Source organism: Rhinopithecus bieti, unplaced genomic scaffold, assembly GCF_001698545.2.
Source record: "Rhinopithecus bieti isolate Rb0 unplaced genomic scaffold, ASM169854v2 scaffold_39586, whole genome shotgun sequence".
Taxonomy (NCBI): domain Eukaryota; kingdom Metazoa; phylum Chordata; class Mammalia; order Primates; family Cercopithecidae; genus Rhinopithecus; species Rhinopithecus bieti.
Genome location: NW_016816842.1, coordinates 2,199,029 through 2,220,823, shown reverse-complemented (window position 1 = coordinate 2,220,823; position 21,795 = coordinate 2,199,029). Strand labels below are relative to the sequence as shown.

Sequence of the window (21,795 nt, the reverse complement as noted above, 5' to 3'; positions counted from 1 at the left end):
TGAACCAGGGAGGTGGAGGTTGCAGTGAGCCGAGATCCCGTCATTGCACTCCAGCCTGGATAACAGAGTGAGACTCTGTCTTTAAAAAAAAAAAAAAAAAGCCAGAGCAAGAAGATGTGAGAGGGAGAAGGTGCCAAAACTTGTCCTGCTAAAAAACAAACATTTATGGTTTGAAGAAAACAAAAGCTAAAACTCTTTAATGTGGCAAGCCTAATAATTAGTTTTCTGAAGAAAAAAAAGTTAAAATCTTTAGTGTAACAAGCCTAATAATTAGTTTTTCTTCCCCTCTAAAATGCAAAGCATGCCCTTAGCGTGCATACACACAAATCCACACATGTACACCAAGGCACATCTTACAAATTCCGGAAGTACACCAGGGTTTTACTCCAGACTTGGAAAGAGTCCTCTCTCTGGAAAATGCAGACAGCTTAGTCATATGCTTTATTTTTTCTGTGATGCATCTCAGTTTGCAGTGATAGGTTTTGACTGCAGGGCTTCTTGATACAGGTAAGTTTTAAAAGGTTACTGAACTCTCTTCCCTGAAGAAATGGAAATACACTGTATGGATATTTCACAGGAGTGATGGGGGATAATTTTTTTACGTTCCTCTATGGTCTTTAAGATTCCCAACGAGATCAGTTACCTGACTGAATTCACTGTGCGGGACAACTATCAACGGGTTGTAGGTACTGGTATTCTTCTCATATTTATGTATTTTTAATTAAATTCTCAGATATCCTCTATTAGTATTTCAAAATAGATTTATTTTGAAAAAGCTACACTACATAAAGGACTGACGTTTTGGCAAAGAAGCAGGTAATAAGAGAGTTCCTCCTCCCACAAGTTTTCAAATGAATATTAATCAATGCTTTAAAAATGCCACCTATTGTACTGTAGAGCACATCTGCTTAAAAGTAGTTTACAGGTAATAGTTTCTAACTTTTCTTGGCTTTGCTGACACAGTTTAACATGCTCACGATGCATGCCAATCACCTCACTTTTACAGTGAGAAATGAGAATTTTCAAATTCAGTGGGATAATAATGCTGACTGTACTATGGCATATTTTAACTCAAACAGGAGAGAAAAGGCATGTGAAATGGTTTCCAACAAAGGCAAACTTAGCAGGTGAATCCACTGCAGAGGCCAAGCTGCAGTCCTCCGAGAGGTGAGGCCCACTGCAGAGGCCAAGCTGCAGCCCTGAGAGGTGAGGCCTGTATGGCCTCCTGACTCATCATTTAACCAACTGCTACCTCTGCAGTGCATGAAAAGAACCCCATCAACACCATTTCCCACACTTGCAATTAGGAATTTTTATGACAGTTTAATCTAGAGTACTAAAAAAACCCCTTAATTTAAGGAATACAACATATCAAACATACCTTATAAATTTTGTTTCTTTAAAAGAAAAATTATACAGTCTTTTACATACACGTAAGATAAAATACATGAAAATCAAACTGCCTGAAATCAAGAGAATGGTAAATAATGTCATACTGAATAGCAAGAGCTACACTGTCCAATGGTGCAACTTCTAGTCATATGTGGCTATTTAAAATACAATTAAACTGAAATTCAATTCCTCAGACACATTAACCATATTTCAAGTGTTCACATATGGCTAAGAGCTACTGTATTGAAGAATGCAGATACACAGAACATTTCCAGCAATGCAGAAAGTTCTATTGGACAGTGCTGGGGTAGAAGAAATACCCACAGGAAACATGTTGGTAACCAACAGCTTTCCATCACTGTATGGTATTAAAAAGTTACTTTTTTGTCTTGAAATAAATAAGCACCTTAATTCATTTCACTCTGAAGTCATGGATGAAAGCTGGTTTGAATGTTAGGATTCCCTTACTGGTGACTGCCCACTGATAATACAACTTGACAACATAGTTTGAACACAGAGCCTTGTTTCCCCATGTTATTCATTAATTTAAGCTGATCACATATAACCACAGCTAAAAGCACACAGGCTCCTAGCCTGGAAATCTCGTGTGCTTATTTGGAGAACTACTATTTTAAGCCCAAGGTAATGATTTTTTTCTTCCTTCACTCTCATTCCTTTTCTATGACAGTTTCCTAAAGTGAAAAGTCAAGCATCTTTGTTAATCCCAGAACTGCAAGTAACCAGATTTAGCTCTAAAGAGGCTTCCCACTATTGGAAAGTAGCATCAATACATATGTTAAGATACCACTCGACAGTATAGACACATCTCATGCTTGAAGAGAATGTAGTCCAACAAGCTTGTCGAAAATTTCACCATCAAAAATAAGAGTAATGCAGGAGACCCCATGGATACATCCAGAAGATAAATTAAATGAGAGGGGGTTAGTATAATATTTCAGAAGGCTAACCAAAATGCTAAATGCACTGAAAAACCTAAAATCTGGAAGTCCTGGGACAGAGGGAGAAGAAGAAGTTGATCAGTGTTCAATCCTGAAGGGACTGGCGTCTGCCAGGACAGTCTGAAATGGGGTAGGCTAGGGCAGGGACAGCTCTGAGTCTTAGGGGAACCTCAGGACAGTGGGACATTTTTCTCTGAGGCTACTAGGTCAGGACCTGGTCATTCCTCTCCTGAATGAGATTTCCCCAAATTAAGATAACTGTGCAGAATATATTAAGATATATTCTGGTATAAATGTCCCTTCTCACATGAGAATTGACAACTAGGAATGGTGCATATCAGATTTTAGCCCTTGCAGTAAGAGACCAAAAAAAAAAAAAGGCCCTGAGAAGCTTCCCATGTCTAGGTGTTTGTAGGGGCAGAGTCACCATGGGGAGGAGGGCACAAGGTGCAGTGGAGGCAAGCCCAGAGTAGAAAAAGATTAACATTAAAGACAAGTGAAACCAATTTCCTGATTTTGCTGCACTTAGAACCTATCCAACTATTACTTGACAAAGAGGTTCTGTATAAAGTACTGTATAAAGTGGTGGTAACATTGGCTTCTGTGGTTTAAGAAGATGCTTGCTTGCTTTCTCTCTCTTTCTTTCTTTTACACGTAACTAAATTATCATCAGAGGATACTATATTTTAAACAACAACTGAGTTCTGGTGGAATTTTTCAAGGGCTATAAAGGAACTAAGACAACGGGGGAAAGATGCAACATGGGATGACAGAAGTGAGCCCACTCTTGGCCAGTGTGCTGGCTCATGCCTGTAATTCCAGCACTCTGGGAGGCTGAGGCAGGAGGATTGTGTGAGGCCAGGAGTTGGAAAAGAGCCTGGGCAACGGTTTGAGACTGTACCTCTACAAAAATAAATAAATAAATAATAAAAAATTAGCTGAGTGTGGTGGTGTGCACCTGTAGTCCCAGCTACTCAGAAGGTCGAGGCTGGAGAATAGCTTGATCCCAGGAGTTTGAGACTGCAGTGAGATTATTGTGTCCCAGCCTGGGTGAAGACAGGATGACAGAGCGGGATCCTGTCTCCAAACAAACAAACAAACAAAACAAAAAAAGAGAGAGAGAGAAGTGAATCTACACTGAACCTAAAAGATCTAAATATTTTTTCAATATTTTGAAATAAAATCTTTACACACAGTACAAGGAAAATGTTGGAAAGGGACAGGCAGAAAAACACTGAGAGAAAAATAGACATTCTGATTTTGCCAAAACCATCTATGCTAAATATAGGTAACGGCAAAAGGAACCAGCTAGCTATGAGATAAGCAACACAATCTTTAAGTGGAAATGCCACTAAGTGCTGCTGCATTTATCTAGGAGCTGCCTCAAGTTTGACAGTGTCTGATTAACAATCAAATAAGGAGGTGTTTTTTTTTTTTTTTTTTTTACCTTTAAGAGAGGTGCCAATTTTAAAATGAAGGTGATGTAAATCCACCTACAAGAATATTTAAAATAGAAAGTAATCAAATAGATGGAGTAGGGTGGAGGATTTTAGACATTCAGCTTTTAGGGGGGACAAAGGATATTGAATGTAACTCAATGGCCTTTGCTAACTGAGCTGCAATGTCACTGTGGACAGGGCACTGGGGCTGGACGACAGGATGGCACAGCTTTGGTCCAAGCGCAGGGCCCAAGGAAGAAATGACATGCCTCTGACACAGCATCTCATCTCCTCATCTGAATGATGGGGGTAAGAAGCTGCCTTTCTGCCTCACCATGACACCATGTTCACAGATGGCGCATGCTGGGAAGTCCACAACACAGCCATCAGGGATAACACAGAAGGCGTGCGGCCACAGGAGACACGCCAAACAGGGAAGCGGCCTCAGAGGCGGGAAAAACACGAGCACACTGTGACCCAGCTGGAGGACCCAGCAGGGAGGAAAAACCCCAACAACCAAAACAGGATTGGGAGCGGGGGCATTAGGACATTATGTATCTGGTGTTTTGGCTTCTACAAGAGTGGAAAGGAGGGAAAGAGGAAGAAAGGAAAACTGTTCTCTCTCTGAAGGAAGTGGCACTCCTCTGCACAGCAGCTGCTGGCTGCTTTGTAAGGGTTTCAGGAGCTGCTCAGTGAAAACCTGCATGCTGGAGACCTTGAGTTCTCTCTCGATAACTGCCACCTTGTTCTCATATATCCTTCTCACTTCATCTTCACAAAAACTGCCGTATAGCAGACAGGGCAGGTATCAGTATTACTATTTTACAGATGAGAAAAACAAGACTCGGAAGGTTGAAGTGCTTCATCCTAAGTCACAAGGTAAATGTTAAAGCCCAAACTCATCAACTCTTCACCTAAATTTTCGGTGCTAAGCCTCCACGTTCTAGAATACTGAGTCCTAATTACCTAGAAAAGAATACAACTGTCCAGGTGAGGTGATACTTTTGAGGAATCCCAGGAAGAGCTGCTGGCACTGTTTCCTCAGGTGGGAATGGCCTCTGAAGCGATCTCCCTGACGGCTCTGTGAGGAGACCTCCCTGACGGCTCTGTGAGGAGACCTCCCTGACGGCTCTGTGAGGAGATCTCCCTGACGGCTCTGTGAAGAGATCTCCCTGACGGCTCTGTGAAGAGATCTCCCTGACGGCTCTGTGAAGAGATCTCCCTGACGGCTCTGTGAGGAGATCTCCCTGACGGCTCTGTGAAGCGATCTCCCTGACGGCTCTGTGAGGAGACCTCCCTGACGGCTCTGTGAGGAGATCTCCCTGACGGCTCTGTGAGGAGACCTCCCTGACGGCTCTGTGAGGAGATCTCCCTGATGGCTCTGGCCCACAGCATGAAGCACATGCCCACTACAGATCCTTCCCAGCAACTCCACCCCAGTGTGAGGCAGTTTGATTCCTTGGGTCTCTCTCTTAAAAAAAAAAAAACCAAGGTCAGTCATGCTTTTTCAGTGCAATGATTTCAGATCTTCCTCTGCCTTAAGGCAGGCTCCTCAAGCTTCCTCTTACCTAGTCATCAGCAAAGACGCTGGATTTTGGACAGGGCGCCAGAAATTCCACAGTACCTTTGCTTAGCAGTTTAAGGGAACTCTAAGGCTTTCACTCCTCAAGAATGAAACAATGGCTCTTGGAGTTAGAAAAGAGATGCTGAGATTGGGTTAGGCTTCAAGTCAACTAAGTAGAAAAGTAAATTAAAATCAAGAAGCGAATGTCACAAAAATTACAGCACAACACATAGGTATCTTAGATCATTTCTCAAACCTTGGAATTCTTAAAATTATTTGAGAAGCCTAATAAATATTCAGATTCCCTGGTCCCACTCCCAGACATTCTGTATCAAGTGTAAGGTGGGTCCTGCAATATGCGTTTTTAATAAGCTCTCTGGGTAATTCTGGTCCAAATAGTGCATACATCCTAGTTTGAGAAAGAGTCTTAGAACTTTTAAGGAGAAAGTCTAATTGGAAGGATTCATCTCAGAGCACTTGAGCAGTAAAAAAACAGAGAAGCAATGTGTTGCAGATAAGCACCTAGGGCCCACAGTTGATGTGTACATCTGATGTACCGATAATTTAGCAGGAAAATCATATCCTAACATGAATATGGCATGGTGGAACTGCTGAGGAGGAAAAGCACCTATGGATCTTATGCAGGCATTTTCCACTCCATAGGGGAGAGAAGTCAGCAAAACAAAAGTTAAAAACATCATGTTTACGTCTGGTTTTCTTGTTTTTTGTTTTGTAGAGATGAGGTCTCACTATGTTGCCCAGGCTGGCATTGAACTCCTGCCTCAGCCTCCCAAAGTGCTGAGATCACAGGTGTGAGCCACTGTGCCCGGCCGTCATCACGTTTTTAAAGGGTGAGAAGGTGGCAGCTCTGATGCAGCAGAAAGACCCTGGATTTAGAATCCAATCCTGACGCTGCCATTTGTTGGGTATGCAATAGTCACTTTGCTGCTGTAGCTTCCAAACTCTAAATGGAGGCTACAAGCTACCTATCTCAAGGCATGGTTGTTAAGAGAGAATGATCACAACATTCTTTAATAAAGCCCTCTGTAAACTGTAACATATCAAACAAAAACCAATACTATTATAAAAAACTGGAGGTTACTTTCTTAAACACTAATTACAAGATTTTTGTAAGCATCCTGCTGAAAAGTTGGTAAGAATGGTAAGTTCAGTGTCACAAAGCCCAGCAGCAAGACAGAAGGGGCGGGACACAGCTGACTTGTTTTGCCAGAGCTTCTGTTTGTTCATCTATATAGTCTCTTGGAAAGGAAAAATGTGGATGGGTTATTAGCTATGTTAGGTCAAGGAAAAGCATTTGAGCATACAGATCACAATTCTTTTTTTCTTTTCTTGCTTCTGTGTATTGATTCAAATTTTTTCATTAATATCCTGCTGATCAAGGTGTCACACTAGCTGATGGGTGGATCCTTATACGTCATAAGAGAAAACCATCGGATCACTTTTTAGTTTCACAATGTACATGATGACATTTATGTGACTAGCATTCCATTGGGTACAGAATTAAAATGGCAACCAATGATGCATGTCCCATAGGGTTTCTTTTTTTTTTTGAGACAGAGTCTCACTCTGTCACCTAGGCTGGAGTACAGTGGCGTGGTCTCGGCTCACTGCAAGCTCCGCCTCCTGGGTTCATGCCATTCTCCTGCCTCAGCCTCCCAAGTTGCTGGCGCCCGCCAATGCCATACTACAGATACCTGCCATCACGCCTGGCTAATTTTTTGTATTTTTAGTAGAGACGGGGTTTCACTGTGTTAGCCAGGATGGTCTCGATCTCTTGACCTCATGATCCACCTGCCTCAGCCTCCCAAAGTGCTGGGATTACAGGCGTGAGCCACCACGCCCGGCCCATAGGGCTTCTTAAAAGGAAATACACCTCATGTGAAAAAAGTACAGTCTAGTCTGAAAAGGTTATATAGGCTACACCCTAGCACATCATGTCCAGGTACAGAAAAACAAGGGAAATGAGCAAAGAAAGTGGGCAGGGCAGCGGAGTGGAGCAGGAGTCCAAATTCACACGTAATGTGATTAAAGTGAAGAATTCTTGTTCACTTTAGAGGGGAATATGATGTAAAAAGAAACTAAGAAACGAGAGTAGTGTGAAAATAATTTGAACATTACTACAAGAAAGCGAGATATATGTGATTAAGCAGTTATTTCTAAGGTCAATTTCCTTATGCATTAATTATACAGTTCCCACCATTAAAGTAAGCAGAGCTGAATATTAAGGAAAATAAAGATATTTTTAAGATGCTTCAGGAAATCGAAGAATAGAAGTCATATGTGATGTTGTACAGAACAAAATGAATTATAGCTAATATGAAACTCCAGGGCAGGAAAAATAGCATTTGGCCAAGAGAAGGGGCCAGGGAACAGGTGACAGATAGCAAGCACTGGCCTCTGAGGGGCCACAGCAACAGGCTTTTCAAGGTAACAGATAGTAAGCACTGGCCTCTGAGGGGCCACAGCAACAGGCTTTTCAAGTTAGCTGTTGAAGACACAGGGCAGGGATAGAGGGCACCTACTGCTCTAAACAAAACCATGAATGAGGAGTTCTGTGCAAAGGAAAAGAGAATGAGGAGAAAAGAACTATGATCCTAGGACAGCAGAAATGCTGAAGCCCAATTACAAGTGGAAACAGTAAGTCAACTCATTAACAGTGCATATGTAAAAACAAGAGGATCCAAGAGGCGATGGGAAGACAATAAAATATACTGTACTACATTCTTCAGAAAATGATATGCCTTTTCTCTTTCTATTTTTTTAAGCAGGTAAAAAAAATGATATGTTAATGTTAACAGAAATTGAGTCACTCTGGTTGCAGAGAAACAATTTTGAATACGCAAATGTAATGAGTACATAACAAATTACTGTAAAACTCAAATGTGATAATGTATGTGAAACCGTCTGTTACATGTTAAGTCCTTTGCATCTGGCAGGCAGCGTGGCTGTGGAGGATGACACCAGGTCCGTGTACCTACAGAGACATTTAATAGCTTTGCAAGCCAACCAGTTTCAATGATCTACCCAGGAAATCTTGGCAAATGTTGCTAACAGCAACTTGACTAATAGAATTGCTTGATTTGAGTTGTAAGGCATTTTTGATGTACCTGTCTACCTGCTTTGGCAGATGTGCTCATAAGCTGAGGAGTGGTCACTAAGTGGAAGGGAGGAAGCAGAGCCCATAAAGAATCTATCAACTGGTGGATTAGCACTCGGACAATATCTGACTATATTGGCAAGGTGATTGGATACTTCATAGTGAACAACATTTTGACTTCATGTACCTAGCACTTAATTACTGAAAGTACATACTTACCCATTTAAGAATGTAAATGAGTTACTACTAGGAAGAAGTTTTAGGTCATTGGAGACTATTGGAAGATAAAATTACGAGTTGTTGGTTAAAATGAAAAGGAAATGGTATCTACACAAAAGTATGGGAGGAAGAAATATCACAGTCCTTGCTTATCTGGAGTTTCACTTTCTGTAGTTTCTGTTACACCTAGTCAACCACAGTCCAAAAATATTAAATGGAAAATTCCAGAAAGAAACAATTCTTAATTCTTAAGTTGTACACTGTTCTCAGCAGCATGATGAAATCTCATGCTGTCCCAATCTATCCCACCCAGGACACGAATCTTCCCTTTGTCCAGTGTATCCACACTGCATATGCTACTGGCCCGTTAATCACTTAGTAGCTAACTTGGTTATCAGTGCTTGTGTTCAAGTAACCCTTATTTAAAAACGGCCCCAAAATGCAAGATGCTGGCAATTCAGATACGCCAAAGAGGAGCCATAAAGAACTTCCTTGAAGCGAGACAGTAAAAGTTCTCAGCTTAATAACAAAACAAAACAAACTGTATGCTGAAGTTGCTAAGACCCACAGTAGGAACAAATCTTCTATCTGTGAAATTGTGAAGAAGGAAAAATAAATTTGTGCTAGTTTTGCTGGTGAACCTCAGACTGCAAAAGTTGCAGCCATAGGGCATGATAAATGTTTAGTAAATATGTAAAAGGCATTACATTTGCGGGTGGAAGACATAAACAGAAACGTGTTTCAGCAGCAATCGGGTTGTGTGCTATCCACGGTTTCTGGTATCCAGTGGGGGTTTTGGAGTGTATTCCCCTTGAATAAGAGGGAACTACTGTATAGGTTTAAAATGATGACTTGGGCCAGGTGTAGTGGCTCATGCCTGAAATCTTAGAATTTTGGGAGACTGAGGCAGGCAGATCGCTTGAGCTCAGGAGTTTGAGAGCAGCCTGGGCAACATGATAAAACCCCGTCTCTACAAAAAATACAAAAAAATTAGCTGGATGGGGTGGCACGTGCCTGTGGTCCCAGCTACTTAGGAGGCTGAGATGGGAGGATTGCTCAAGTCTGGGAGGCTGAGGCTGCAGTGAGCCGTGATTGCACCACTGCACTCCAGCCAGGGTGACAGAGCAAGAGGCCGTCTCAAAAACAAAACAAAAATGCAGATGCCCAGAGTTTAGTGTGCTAGATACGAACAAGATATCAGAAAAATATAACTGAGTTGCAGACCACATCCACACCATCTGAACCTCCATGAGAACTCGGATTATAGGACTTCACCATTTAATCAGTCTTCTCTTTAACAACACTGTATATCTGGGGTATGTTTTCCACTATTAACCCAGTTCCTACAGTGAATGTGAGCTTTATCTCAGCTATATTGATATGACCTGGAACTCTGACCTGGAACTCCCTAGCCATAACAAACATGTGAATCAGAAAAGCTGACTAGTGTTTGTTAGAGTTGACATTATTTTATTTTAGTCTATATAAACACTTACCTCTTTGACGCTATGTGTTACTGCCCATATTAGAAAAACTCTTGACATCACCTGGAAAGAAGTCAGGACAACAGAAGATGGAACAATTCCTGAAAGAAATTTTAGGTTGGACAAATAAATGTATTGTACTAAGTTTCAATATATAATACATCTTCTAAAACATTACAATTTAAATGTTTAGAGCCAAAATGATCTTGAACAACTGAAAAGTGTGTCTATATTGCTATACAGACTAAGTTTTCAATGTAGTCGGTATTAAAACAAAGTTTTCTCCCTAAAACAATAATATTTTAATGGTATTACAAAACCATGGGATCCAGGTGCCTTTCTTAACCCTCTCAAAACCACTGACCAAGTACAGTATTTTTTACACTTACTGTATAGACGGAGAAAGCAAAAGCACTACCTAATCTTTAAAATAAGACTCATTTTACAATATGGGTTTCAAAACAAATAGGCAACAAAGGATGAGAAATCAATCCTATTCGTGTCTAATGAGTGCTGGAAGCTCATGGACATCAGACTTGATACACTATCTAATGGTTAAGTTAGGTATCTTTTATTATCTACTTGAATATTTTGCCAACAAGCATAACAACATAAAAGACTATTTTTTAAATATTTTTTAATTTTTTTAATCACCTTGTTCATTACAAGCCCTGGCACAATTATCCTCCCAATGTCCTCAAGTTATAACACTGGAATCATCTTTGATTATTTTATTTATTTGTTTTTTGAGACAGAGTCTCACTCTGTCACCCAGACTGGTGTGCACTGATGCAATCTCGGCTCACTGCAACCTCCACCTCCCAGGTTCAAGTGATTTCTTGTGCCTCAGTCTCCCAAGAAGCCAGGACTACAGGCACATGTCACCATGGCCGGCTAAGTTTTTGTATTTTTGGTAGAGATAGGGTTTCACCATGTTCGCTGGGCTGGTCTTGAACTCCTGACCTCAGGTGATCCGCCCGCTTCAGCCTCCCAAAGTGCTGGGATTACAGGTGTGAGCCACTGCTCCTCACCATGGTAGCGTACACCTCTAGTCCCATATCTAGGGAGGCTAAGGCAAAAGGATTGCTTGAGTTTGGGAGGTTGAGGCTAGTAAGCTGTGATTGTGCTACTGCAATCCAGCCTGGGTGACAGAATGAGGTCCTGTCTCAAAATAAATAAATGAGTAAAAGTAAATAAATATGCAAATAAATGTATAAATGAATTACAAAACCTGGTTATATAATTGTGTAATACAGCTAACAAAGCTAATCAGTAAGTCAAACATTTAGTGAATGTATTTAGCCAGATCACACTTAGATGGGACAATATGCAGCTGTGGATTTCCTCTAGAAACCAATCTTTTTTAAAAACATGTATGGAAGATCGAAAGCTCATATACTGCAAAACAAGGCTTATGTTTTAAGCCATTCTTGTAAAATAATGTTTAATGGCAGAATTGTACTCTTCCATATTTCTACTATAACAGACCTATTCTGAAAATTATATTTGGCTTATTAACATGTTAAGTTTCATTTTGCTGGGAGGCGGGGATTAACGAGGTTGAAGCAATAACTACCTACCCACCTGTAAGGAAAGCACCCATACAGAGGAAGCCTTTGATTTCTTTGATTTCAAACAACAATAAAAAAAAAAGTAAAAATAAAAGAACTGAGAATTAAAGGATTTCTTTTTTTTTTAAAAAAAGAGACCAGGTCACCCAGGTTGGAGTACATGACGTCATCATATCTCTTACTGCAGCCTCACACTCCTGGGCTCAGGCCATCATCTCGCCTCAGCGTCCCAAGTAGCTGGGACCACAGGTGCGCCATCATGCCCAGGTAACTTTTTAAAGGTTTTGTAGAGACAAGGTCTTGCTATGTTGCTCAGGCTGGTTTTGAACACCTAGGCTCACACAATTCTCCTGCCTTGGCCTCCCAAAGTGCTAAGATACAGGCATGAGCCACCATGCCCAGCTAAGAGTAACTTTTTGTTTGTTTATTTTTAAATAGAGTTTCACTCCTGTTGCCCAGGCTGGAGTGCAAGGGTGCGATTTTGGTTCACTGCAATCTCTGCCTCCCGGGTTCAAGTGATTCTCCTACCTCAGCCTCCTGAGTAGCTGGGATTATAGGCACGCACCACCACGCCCAGCTCATTTTTGTGTTTTTAGCAGAGACGGGGGTTTCACCATGTTGGCCAGGATGGTCTCGATCTCTTAACCCCGTGATCCGCCCACCTCAGCCTCCCAAAGTGCTGGGATTACAGGTGCTAAGAGTAACTTTAAACAAATGGAACTAGAAGGTCTAGGGGCAAAAACTGCAATTCAGCTGAACACAGGTTTATTAATTATTCCCTCTCTACTATAAATCACCCTTCTCTATCTAGGGAATATAAATTTGTATTTGTCTCCCTTTCAAAAATGCCATACATAAATGAACAGTGTTTTTCTTTTCTTTTTTTCTTTTTTTATGAGACAGTCTCGTTCTGTTGCCCAGGCGGGAGTGCAGCGGCATGACCTTGGCTCACTGCAACCTCCGCCTCCCAGGTTTAAGCGATTCTTGTGCCTCAGCCTCCTAAGTAGCAGGGATTACAGGCATGTACCACCATGCCTGGCTAATTTTTGTATTTTTGTTAGAGCCGGAGTTTCACTATATTGGCCAGGCTGGTCTTGAACTACTGACCTCAGGTCATCCACCCGCCTCGGCCTCCCAAAGTGCTGGGATTACAGGTATGAGTGAGCCACCACACCTGGCCAACAGTGTTTTTCTTAAAAATGCTTTAGTATCCACACACACACACAAAATATTTATTATTTAGTGTATTTCTCACCAGCCTTCTAAGCATATTTTAAAACAGTTTAACTTCTACTGTTTATGTTGTCTTTTGCTTTTCTCATTTAAGATTTTAAGAATTTTCTATCTTCTCTTCTTCAAAAGATTTTAGCTTAAATCATGATATTCCTTTGAGTGAATATGTTTGTTTATTCTCCTTCTGTGGGACATTTAAATTGCCTCAAATTTCTTGATACTATCAATGAAGTAATGAAGCATTACAAATAACACTCAAAATTTGAGGCTTAAACCTTTTTTTTAAAAAAGGATTATTTCCTTGGGACATTTTCCCAGAAGTAGAAGTACTAGGTCAAATGGCATGAATGTTTTTAAGGCTCTTGAAATATATTGCCAAATTGCTTTCCAAGAAGTTTATTATCAATTTATACTTCCACCAGCAATACACAAAAGTGCCTGTCTTAGCACGTCCTTCGCAGTAAATTTAAATCTTTTTTTGTTGTTGTTGTTGAGATGGGGTCTTGCTCTGTCGCCCAGGCTGGAGTGCAGTGGCCGGATCTCAGCTCACTGCAAGCTCCGCCTCCCGGGTTTACGCCATTCTCCTGCCTCAGCCTCCCAAGTAGCTGGGACTACAGGCGCCCGCCACCTCGCCCAGCTAGTTTTTTGTATTTTTTTTAGTAGAGACGGGGTTTCACTGCACTGTGTTAGCCAGGATGGTCTTGATCTCCTGACCTCGTGATCCGCCCGTCTCGGCCTCCCAAAGTGCTGGGATTACAGGCTTGAGCCACTGCGCCCAACCCAATTTAAATCTTAATACGTAATGAACGAAAAGCTGATCATACTTTCTAATTGATGTAGACGTCAAGATGTTTCTGGTCTTGCCTGCAGGTGCTCCTACCATCTCTATCCAGTGAACTTGCCTACTTAGAAACCTTCATTTCCCCCAAATCATGTCATTCAGACCAACTCTCACTTAGTTTCTCTGTAGCATAGACAACTACTTCAACCAGTCACCCAGCAAACAGCAGTTCAGGCCCTCACCTGACAGCACAATCTCAAAATGCCTGCTCTAACGGACCAGTCAAAAGGCCAAGAGCTCTATCCTTAAAATTAAGCTAAAGAACAGAAGGCCACATAGACGGGCCATTATTATCTTAGCTCTGAATAGAAATGGCATCACCAACTTGGGCTTATCATTATTATCAGGTGAATTTCATAAGAAACTGTCGAAAAAGGCCGGGCGTAGTGGCTCATGCCTGTAATCCCAGCACTTTGGGGGCCTGAGGTGGGCGGATCACCTGAGGTCCGGGGTTTGAGACCAACCTGGCCAACATGGTGAAACCCCGTCTCTACTAAAAATACAAAAATTAGCAGGGCGTGATGGCAGGCGCCTATAATCCCAGCTACTTCAAAGGCTGAGGAAGATCTCTTGAACCCGGGAGGCGGAGTTTGCAGTGAGCCGAAAATGCACCACTGCACTCCAGCCTGGGTGACAGAGTAAGACTCCGTCTCAAAAAAAAAAGAAACGCTGTCAAAAAGTATTAATATTATCTTATTTGCCATAGGAATAGTATACAGTATAATGTCCACCCTATCACTCAAACCTCTCATACAGGTAGGAAATTTGTTTTAGAGCTCAATTTTAAGAAATGTTTGCTCCTTTCCAATAAGAATTATATAACTAACTCAGTCACCCTCTTTAACTTGGTAGCCAGAAACTTTCATGCCAGATTTGAAGCATACTATAGTGTGATATTTTGTGTATGAGCTACCACAAATCCTTGTAGAATGTAGAATATAGATAGACAAGACAGACTAGATTCTCTCTTTTTTTTTTTTATTAGACAGGGTCTCACTCAGTTGCCCAGACTAGAGTGGCACAATCATAGTTCACTGCAGCCTCAACCTCCTGGGCTCAAGCAATTCTCCGGCCTCAGACTCCCAACGAGCCGGGACTACAGGCATGTGCTACCACGCCCAGCTAATTTTTGTATTTTTAGCAGAGACAAGGTTTCACCATGATGCCCAGGCTGGACTTGAACTCCTAAGCTCAAGAGATCTGCCCGCCTCAGCATCCCAAAGTGCTGGGATTACAGGCATGTGCCTGGCACATAGATCCTCCTTCTTCCTGGCACTTCTTGCAGTCAATCCCACTGTTTTTGCATTTATATGCCATTACTTCTTATTTGAACACAATGACATAGCATGTTAAAACCCAAATACAGACATTTTTGTTGTTGGCTATTTAAATTGGTTGTTTACAGACGACAGAGATTCTAGAATCCTACTAGTAAACTCTCAATGGACTAAAATTCATTCAAAAAAGATGTACCAGACATCTACTACTTGTTAATACTTGTGGAGTGCCTACTCTGTGCCAGGTACTGCTCTCCACACTGGGGATGCAAAGGGAAGACAGTGTCCCTGGTGAGCTCACACTCCCAGGCTATGACTGATATGTTTTAGCATAGTTCTCAAAAGTAAGACTTTTTCCTGAAGGTGATGAGGGGTGACCAAACATTTGTAAACAGGAGGATGGCATGATTACATCTTGGTTTCAGAAAGGTATCTCTGTCAGCAGTGCAAATCTTTGGCAAGTCAAGGTTATAACTTGAGAAATAGTTATGGGAATTTATGTTGAAATGGCAACGAAATTTTGAAGCAAAAACACTGGCAGATAAAAGAAACATAGTGGTGTGTGTGTGTATGTGTGGGTGTGTGTGATGTTCAGCCAAAAGACTGTATAAAAGAAATAAGAGACAATTGGTTCTGCATTCCAACCTTAAAAAAATAAAAAAAACCGTAATAAAAAAAAAATAAAAAAAAAAAAAAATAAAAAAAAAAAAAAAAAAAAATAGGAGGTGTGTTGTGCTGTGGTGTGTGTGTGTGTGTTCGCAAAAGCTGTAAAAGGTGATTGTGCAATTGGTTGCTTGCTTCCTCCCGTGTGTGTGTGTGTGTGTGTGTGTGCTGTGTGTGTGTGTGTAACAAAGCCTGTAATAAAGGGGATCTGGCATTTGTTGCTTGCTTCCCCAGAATGAGGGTGCTCTGAGGACTCCCCAAACCACTGAGCCCTGAAAAGTTGGGCAGCACTAGAAATCCTCCCTGCCTGGTGCAACCTTCAGATGGGGCAGGTTAGTGAGGTTGGGAGACTGGCTATACCTGACAAAGACCAGGTTGACAGTTGAGCACAGTCATGCACCACACAATGGCATTCCAGATAACGATGTACTGCATATATGATGATGGTCCCATAAGATTATAATGGAGCTGAAAAATTCCTGTTGCCTTGTAATGTCCATTGTTAACATTATAATGCAACTCATTACTCATACATTTCTGATGGTGCTGGTATAAACAAATCTATTGTGCTGCTAGTCATATAAAAATATAGCACATTATATAAAATAGTCATATAAAATATAGCACAGTACATTACATACAGTACATAATACTTGATAATGATAATAAGCGACTAACTGGTTTATGTATTTACTATAATTTTCATTGTTACTTTAAAGTACAATCCTACTTACTTAAAAAAAAAAGTTAAGTGTAAAACAGATTTTGGTAGGTCCTTCAGGAGGTATTCCAGAAGAAGGCATTGTTACAGGAGATGGCAGCTCCATGTGTGTTACTGCCCCTGAAGACCTTTCAGTGGGACAAGATGTGGAGGCGGAAGACAGTGATAGTGATGATCCTGTGTCCCTATGTAGACGTAGGCTTGTGTGTGTGTGTCTTAGTTTTTAACAAAAAAGTTTTAAAGAGCAAAAAAAGAAATTAAACATAGGAAAAACCTTACAGAATAAGGATGTAAAGTATTTCTGTAGAGCTATAAATTGTGTTTGTGTTTTAAGAGTTTTACAAAAAGCAAAAAAGTTAAAGAAAATTAAGCTTATAAAGTAAGAAGGTTACAATAAGCTAAGTTTAATTTATTATTGAAGAAAGAAAAATATTTTTTTATAAATTTAGTAGCCTAAGTGTACAGGGTTCATAAAGTCTACAGTAGAGCACAACAATGTCCTAGGCCTTCACATTCCCTCACCACTCAATGATTCATCCAGAGCAACTTCCAGTCCTACAAGCTCCATTCAAGTGCCATTTTAAATCTTGTATACCATACTTTCACTGTGCCTTTTCTATGTGTAGATACACAATTACCACAGTGCTATAACTGCCGTACAGTCCAGTAACCTGCTGTAGAGGCTTATAGCCTAGAAGCAACAAGGTAGACCATATGGCCTACGTGTGTAGTAGGCTAACATGGCAACAACAGAAATTAGATCACAGAATCTCCCTAACCAAATACAAAATATACTGAATCAAAAGTAATAACATCAGATCACAACAACAGCATCAACAACAAAAATTACCAGCAGCAACCAAAAAGAAATAGGTACAACTTAATGCCATGTATTTTAAAACATGTTAGTTAGGAAAAAAAAGATTATGGCACAGTCTCTTCCCCCAAAAGTAATATTGGTGATTCAACAAAATCCTGAATGTTCATTAATGAGCCATATTTGGAGAGAAATACAAATTTCTGGCTAGAGTGTGACAGAACTGGAAGCTGAACAGCAATGGTGAAGTGGGGGAAGTGACTAACTAGGAGCCACCTCATCCATGCTGAGCCTTCCAGGCCCCACATTGAGTTGGAGACTGATACAAAATTCTCTATGGAAACCAGGGACGCTTCCTTCAGGGTTGAGGAATCCTACAACAGGGCAATTAAATCTCAGAACAGAAAGCAGTGCCCAAATATTTAATACATAGCTCATTCATGTTGCTTAAGATTCAAGAAGTATAAAAAGATACACAGACAAATTCTCCCTCCCAATCCCATCACTGCCCAGGTCCCTTTTCCACAGGTCACCGATTATTAATTCCTTGTCTAGCATTCAGAGATAAAGTATATAAAGCAAATATGTAGGTGAATGCATAAAGACATATTTATATACATTCTTTTTTCAATTTTTTTATACAAACGAAGCATTTTATACACATTCTTCTATACCCTGCTTTTCTTCCTTTAAAATCTATCCTGAAGATCTTCCTATATCAATACGTAAATTTTAATGACTGAGGCTTTATAATGTTTTCATAACCATACACTCTCCTAACCTGTACCCCCATGTCCTCAAGGTGTAGAAAAATGTGTAAAACAGAAAAACTTAAATCCTTAAGTTGTAACTCAGAGGGGAAAACAACTGAATCTGAAATGCAGGCAGGGAGAATTTGGTAATACCTCTGTCAGAGCAAATAAAATTGCTGGACAGAACTGCTAACACTTCAGCAAGATGAAGAGACATGGCAGCGACACAAAAGGAATACAAGAAAACAAGGAAACAAAAGGAAATCGCCCATTGCATCCAGGGGGAAAGTCAAAGATTAAGGCAACTGGAAGATATTACGGAAAACAAAGACAAACCAACATAAGGATAACTGTTATCCCCAATGTCGGGGACGCCACATGGAACAGAAACCTGAAATGAAAAAACTAAATCTGTACTGAAAGAATACACAGTTGTTCCACATAACAACTGATAGTGAATGACTAAAACTGAGAAATTGCTTGGTTACAAAAAAAATACTTCAGAGATCCAGACCAAAAAAATTACCTACAAAGTAGTAAAAACTCAGCCTGAGTTTAGACTTCTCCACAGCAACACCCAAAGTAAGAAGGCAGTGGAGCAACACTATAAAGGTCTGAGGCGAAGAGAGTATGTTCGAGGATATCATACCCACCCAAGAGGTCATTTCAGTATTACAATAAGGCAAAAAGTGGACATCACCAAATGTGAAAGAACTTCACATACAATGTTTATGTGACCTTGAGAAACACAAGCTGTCAGAAACTCAGGCAAATGAAATAAATCAAAATAAAGAACTCAGGAATGGAGAAGTCATAATAAAAATGCCCATGGTGGGCACTAAATCCATTCAAATATAATATTAAGACCAAACAATTATGGTAATTATGGTCATAGACTATATTATAAATGCTATGAACAATAAATTAGTAACAATTTAAAAATAGGAGAGAGGGAAGACATACTAATTTCCTTAATCGAATTAAGAAGTATTGCCTAAATATCCTTAATAGAGTTAAGAGATGTTATGTAAAATGAAAATACAGGTAAACACAATTAGAACCCAGAATTTTCATAACTTTTTTCTTAGGGAGATATTTTAGTAAATAGTGTTGCCCAGCATGGCAATCCCGGTGCTTTGGGAAGCTGATGTGAGACAATCACTTGAGTCCAGGTGTTTGAGACCAGCCTGGATAACACAGTGAGACTCCACATCTACAAAAAATTTTTTAGAAAAACAGCCGGGCATGGTAGCATGTGTCCGTAATCCCAGCTACTCAGGTTGAGGTGGGAGGAACGCTTGAACTCAGGAGTTTGAGGCTGCATTGAGCTATGATTGCACCAACTGCACTCCAGCCTGGATGAGAGAGCGAGAGCCTGCCTCAAAACAACAAATACACACACATACACACACACACACACAGTAAAAAAAAGTTTTATAATTTATTTTTGATGAACAATGTTTTAACAAAAAAATGTCTTTTCATGATAGTATAAGCTATGTCTGTCTACCTACTGTTTCTTTCTCATATTAATATATATGTGAAGAGAATGCTCTCTGGAATGACATTTAACTAATACTAATGAAGATTAGCTCTACTGATAGAATTTAGAATAATTTAAAACTCTACTTTGTACTTTTCCACATTGCCTAAACTTTTAAAGAACACAAATTAAATTTTCAAAATTAAAAAACATCATTATTCTTAACAATAAATTAAACTTTTGGCACTAGCAACAAGATAATTCTAAAAGTGAACCACTTCTAATCTTAAACAGGAATTTTCTTACTTTGTGTTAGAGTACAAGCTAATCTCAGGGTAACAGAAAATATTTCTGACCAAAATAGAGGATGGGATATAAAACAGGAGCCGGAGCAGATTCAAACACCATGGGACTCAGGGGAAGAGGATGGCTGGTGTTTTCAGAGGACTGACAGAGGGCAATTCTCTTTTCTTTTTTCCCAGAACATAGAAAACTGGCCATGTCTCTTGGGGCTGCAGCTCCCGACCACCCCCAGAAAGCAATATTCAATACATTTCACATAACATTTAGGTTACTGGGTTTTGACAAAAGAAATTTGTCTTAGACTGAAGCCAACAGCAAAACTATGGTATTTATAAGTTCTGTGGATTTACCTGAAGTTGGCATTTCTGAAATATGTACAAAACTTTAAAAGGGCACTATACTTCCTTTGTGCTAAAAGGATAGTGTTACCACATATATTCATGCTTAATTGTAATGAAACAGAAATGAATATTAAAGGAGAAACATAAGAAATCAAGTATATTGATACTTCATGTGTCATCATTGGTAAGAAGTGTGGGGCTAGACTGAAATCTTTTCCATTTAAGTGACAAAACTAAGTACAGAGGTGCTTCTTAAACTAGGGCATGCATACCCAAAAGATGTTAATAGTGGTGTCCAATCCAGTGACATCCTACTAGTGGTCAACTTACTCAAACTCAGCTATATGAACTCAACCAAAACAAAATGAATGGAAAAATAACTTAGTGTGGGCAACTGTACTCAGCATTTTACGACGTGAATATGTGCACCAGAATGAACGGTGGTCTTAGCTCCCTGGCCTCTCAGCACGATGATTGTGATGTTACTGTTCTTTACACTACCCTTTGGATAATGTAATTTTAATACAACATAGTTCCTTAATGAGAGCCAATTATATCATATGGCATTCAAATGAAGGAAGAATGAACACTTTCAACTGGAGAATAAAGCAGCTGTGCTATGCTAGGAGCCGATACTAAGTTGCACTGTGATGTATGAGTAATTTAAATTTAAGGAATTTTTTCATAGGAATTTTATCCCTACATAAGCAATTCTACTTCAGAAGATACAGCCATTGGATATATAATCATTATATCTTCATGGAATATTGATTTTCTCTGAAAACTTTGGGAGAAATCCATTTTTACATTAAATAGATAAAACGGGACCCAAAGGTGTTTCATTAATGGCAGGCTACCTTGCCTTGACTCTCAAAACCTTCTGGGGTGAAACTATATTCCCCATTGGTATTTAGAAAACTTGGAAAGAAAAGCTGAAAGAGCACTATAATACATAATAAAAAACACATACGGGGCCGGGCTCAGTGGTTCACGCCTGTAATCCCAGCATTTTGGGAGGCCAAGGCAGACAGATCACTTGAGGTCAGGAGTTTCAGACAAGCCTGGCCAACATGGTGAAACCCTGTTTCCACTAAAAATACAAAAATTAGCTGGGCATGGTGGTGTGTGCCTATAGTCCCAGCTACTCAGGAGGCTGGGGCACAAGAATCACTTGAACCCAGGAGGACAAGGTTGCAGTGAGCCGAGATCACGCCACTGCACTCCAGCCTGGGTGACAGGGCGAGACTTGGTCTCAAAGAAAAACAAAATTAAAAAAAGTATGATAGAAGTTAGGCTCAGGGAAAATAAGGGTAGAAACAATAACTTAAAATCATGAGAGAAATTAATACCTAAACATATGCAGAGAGGGCCTGTGCACTTGTTCAAGGTGGACCACAAACTTGGTTCTGAACTCCTTTACAACCAATACAATGAGAGAAAATAATCCAGTTGTACAATTCATAGTGTCCATGAAAGAAATAAAACCTGGGCTGGAGGCGGTGGCTCACGCCTGTAATCCCAACACTTCAGGAGGATCACTTGAGTTCAGGAGTTCGAGACCAGCCTGGGCAACATGGTGAGATCTCGTCTCTACTAAAAAAAAAAAAAAAAAAAAAAA

The 21,795-nt window shown here is 40.2% G+C and overlaps 1 protein-coding gene across 5 annotated transcripts in view; it reads right to left on the bottom strand.

The window, feature by feature from the left end:
- The window catches only part of HACD2 (3-hydroxyacyl-CoA dehydratase 2), a 95,657-nt gene that overhangs the window by 26,323 nt on the left and 47,539 nt on the right, over positions 1-21,795 (bottom strand). For all 5 annotated transcript variants that reach the window (XM_017855333.1, XM_017855331.1, XM_017855332.1 and 2 more), the window contains one exon: positions 10,188-10,276. In XM_017855333.1, the coding sequence (XP_017710822.1) occupies positions 10,188-10,276 (89 nt within the window). The remainder of the gene's footprint in view (positions 1-10,187; positions 10,277-21,795) is intronic.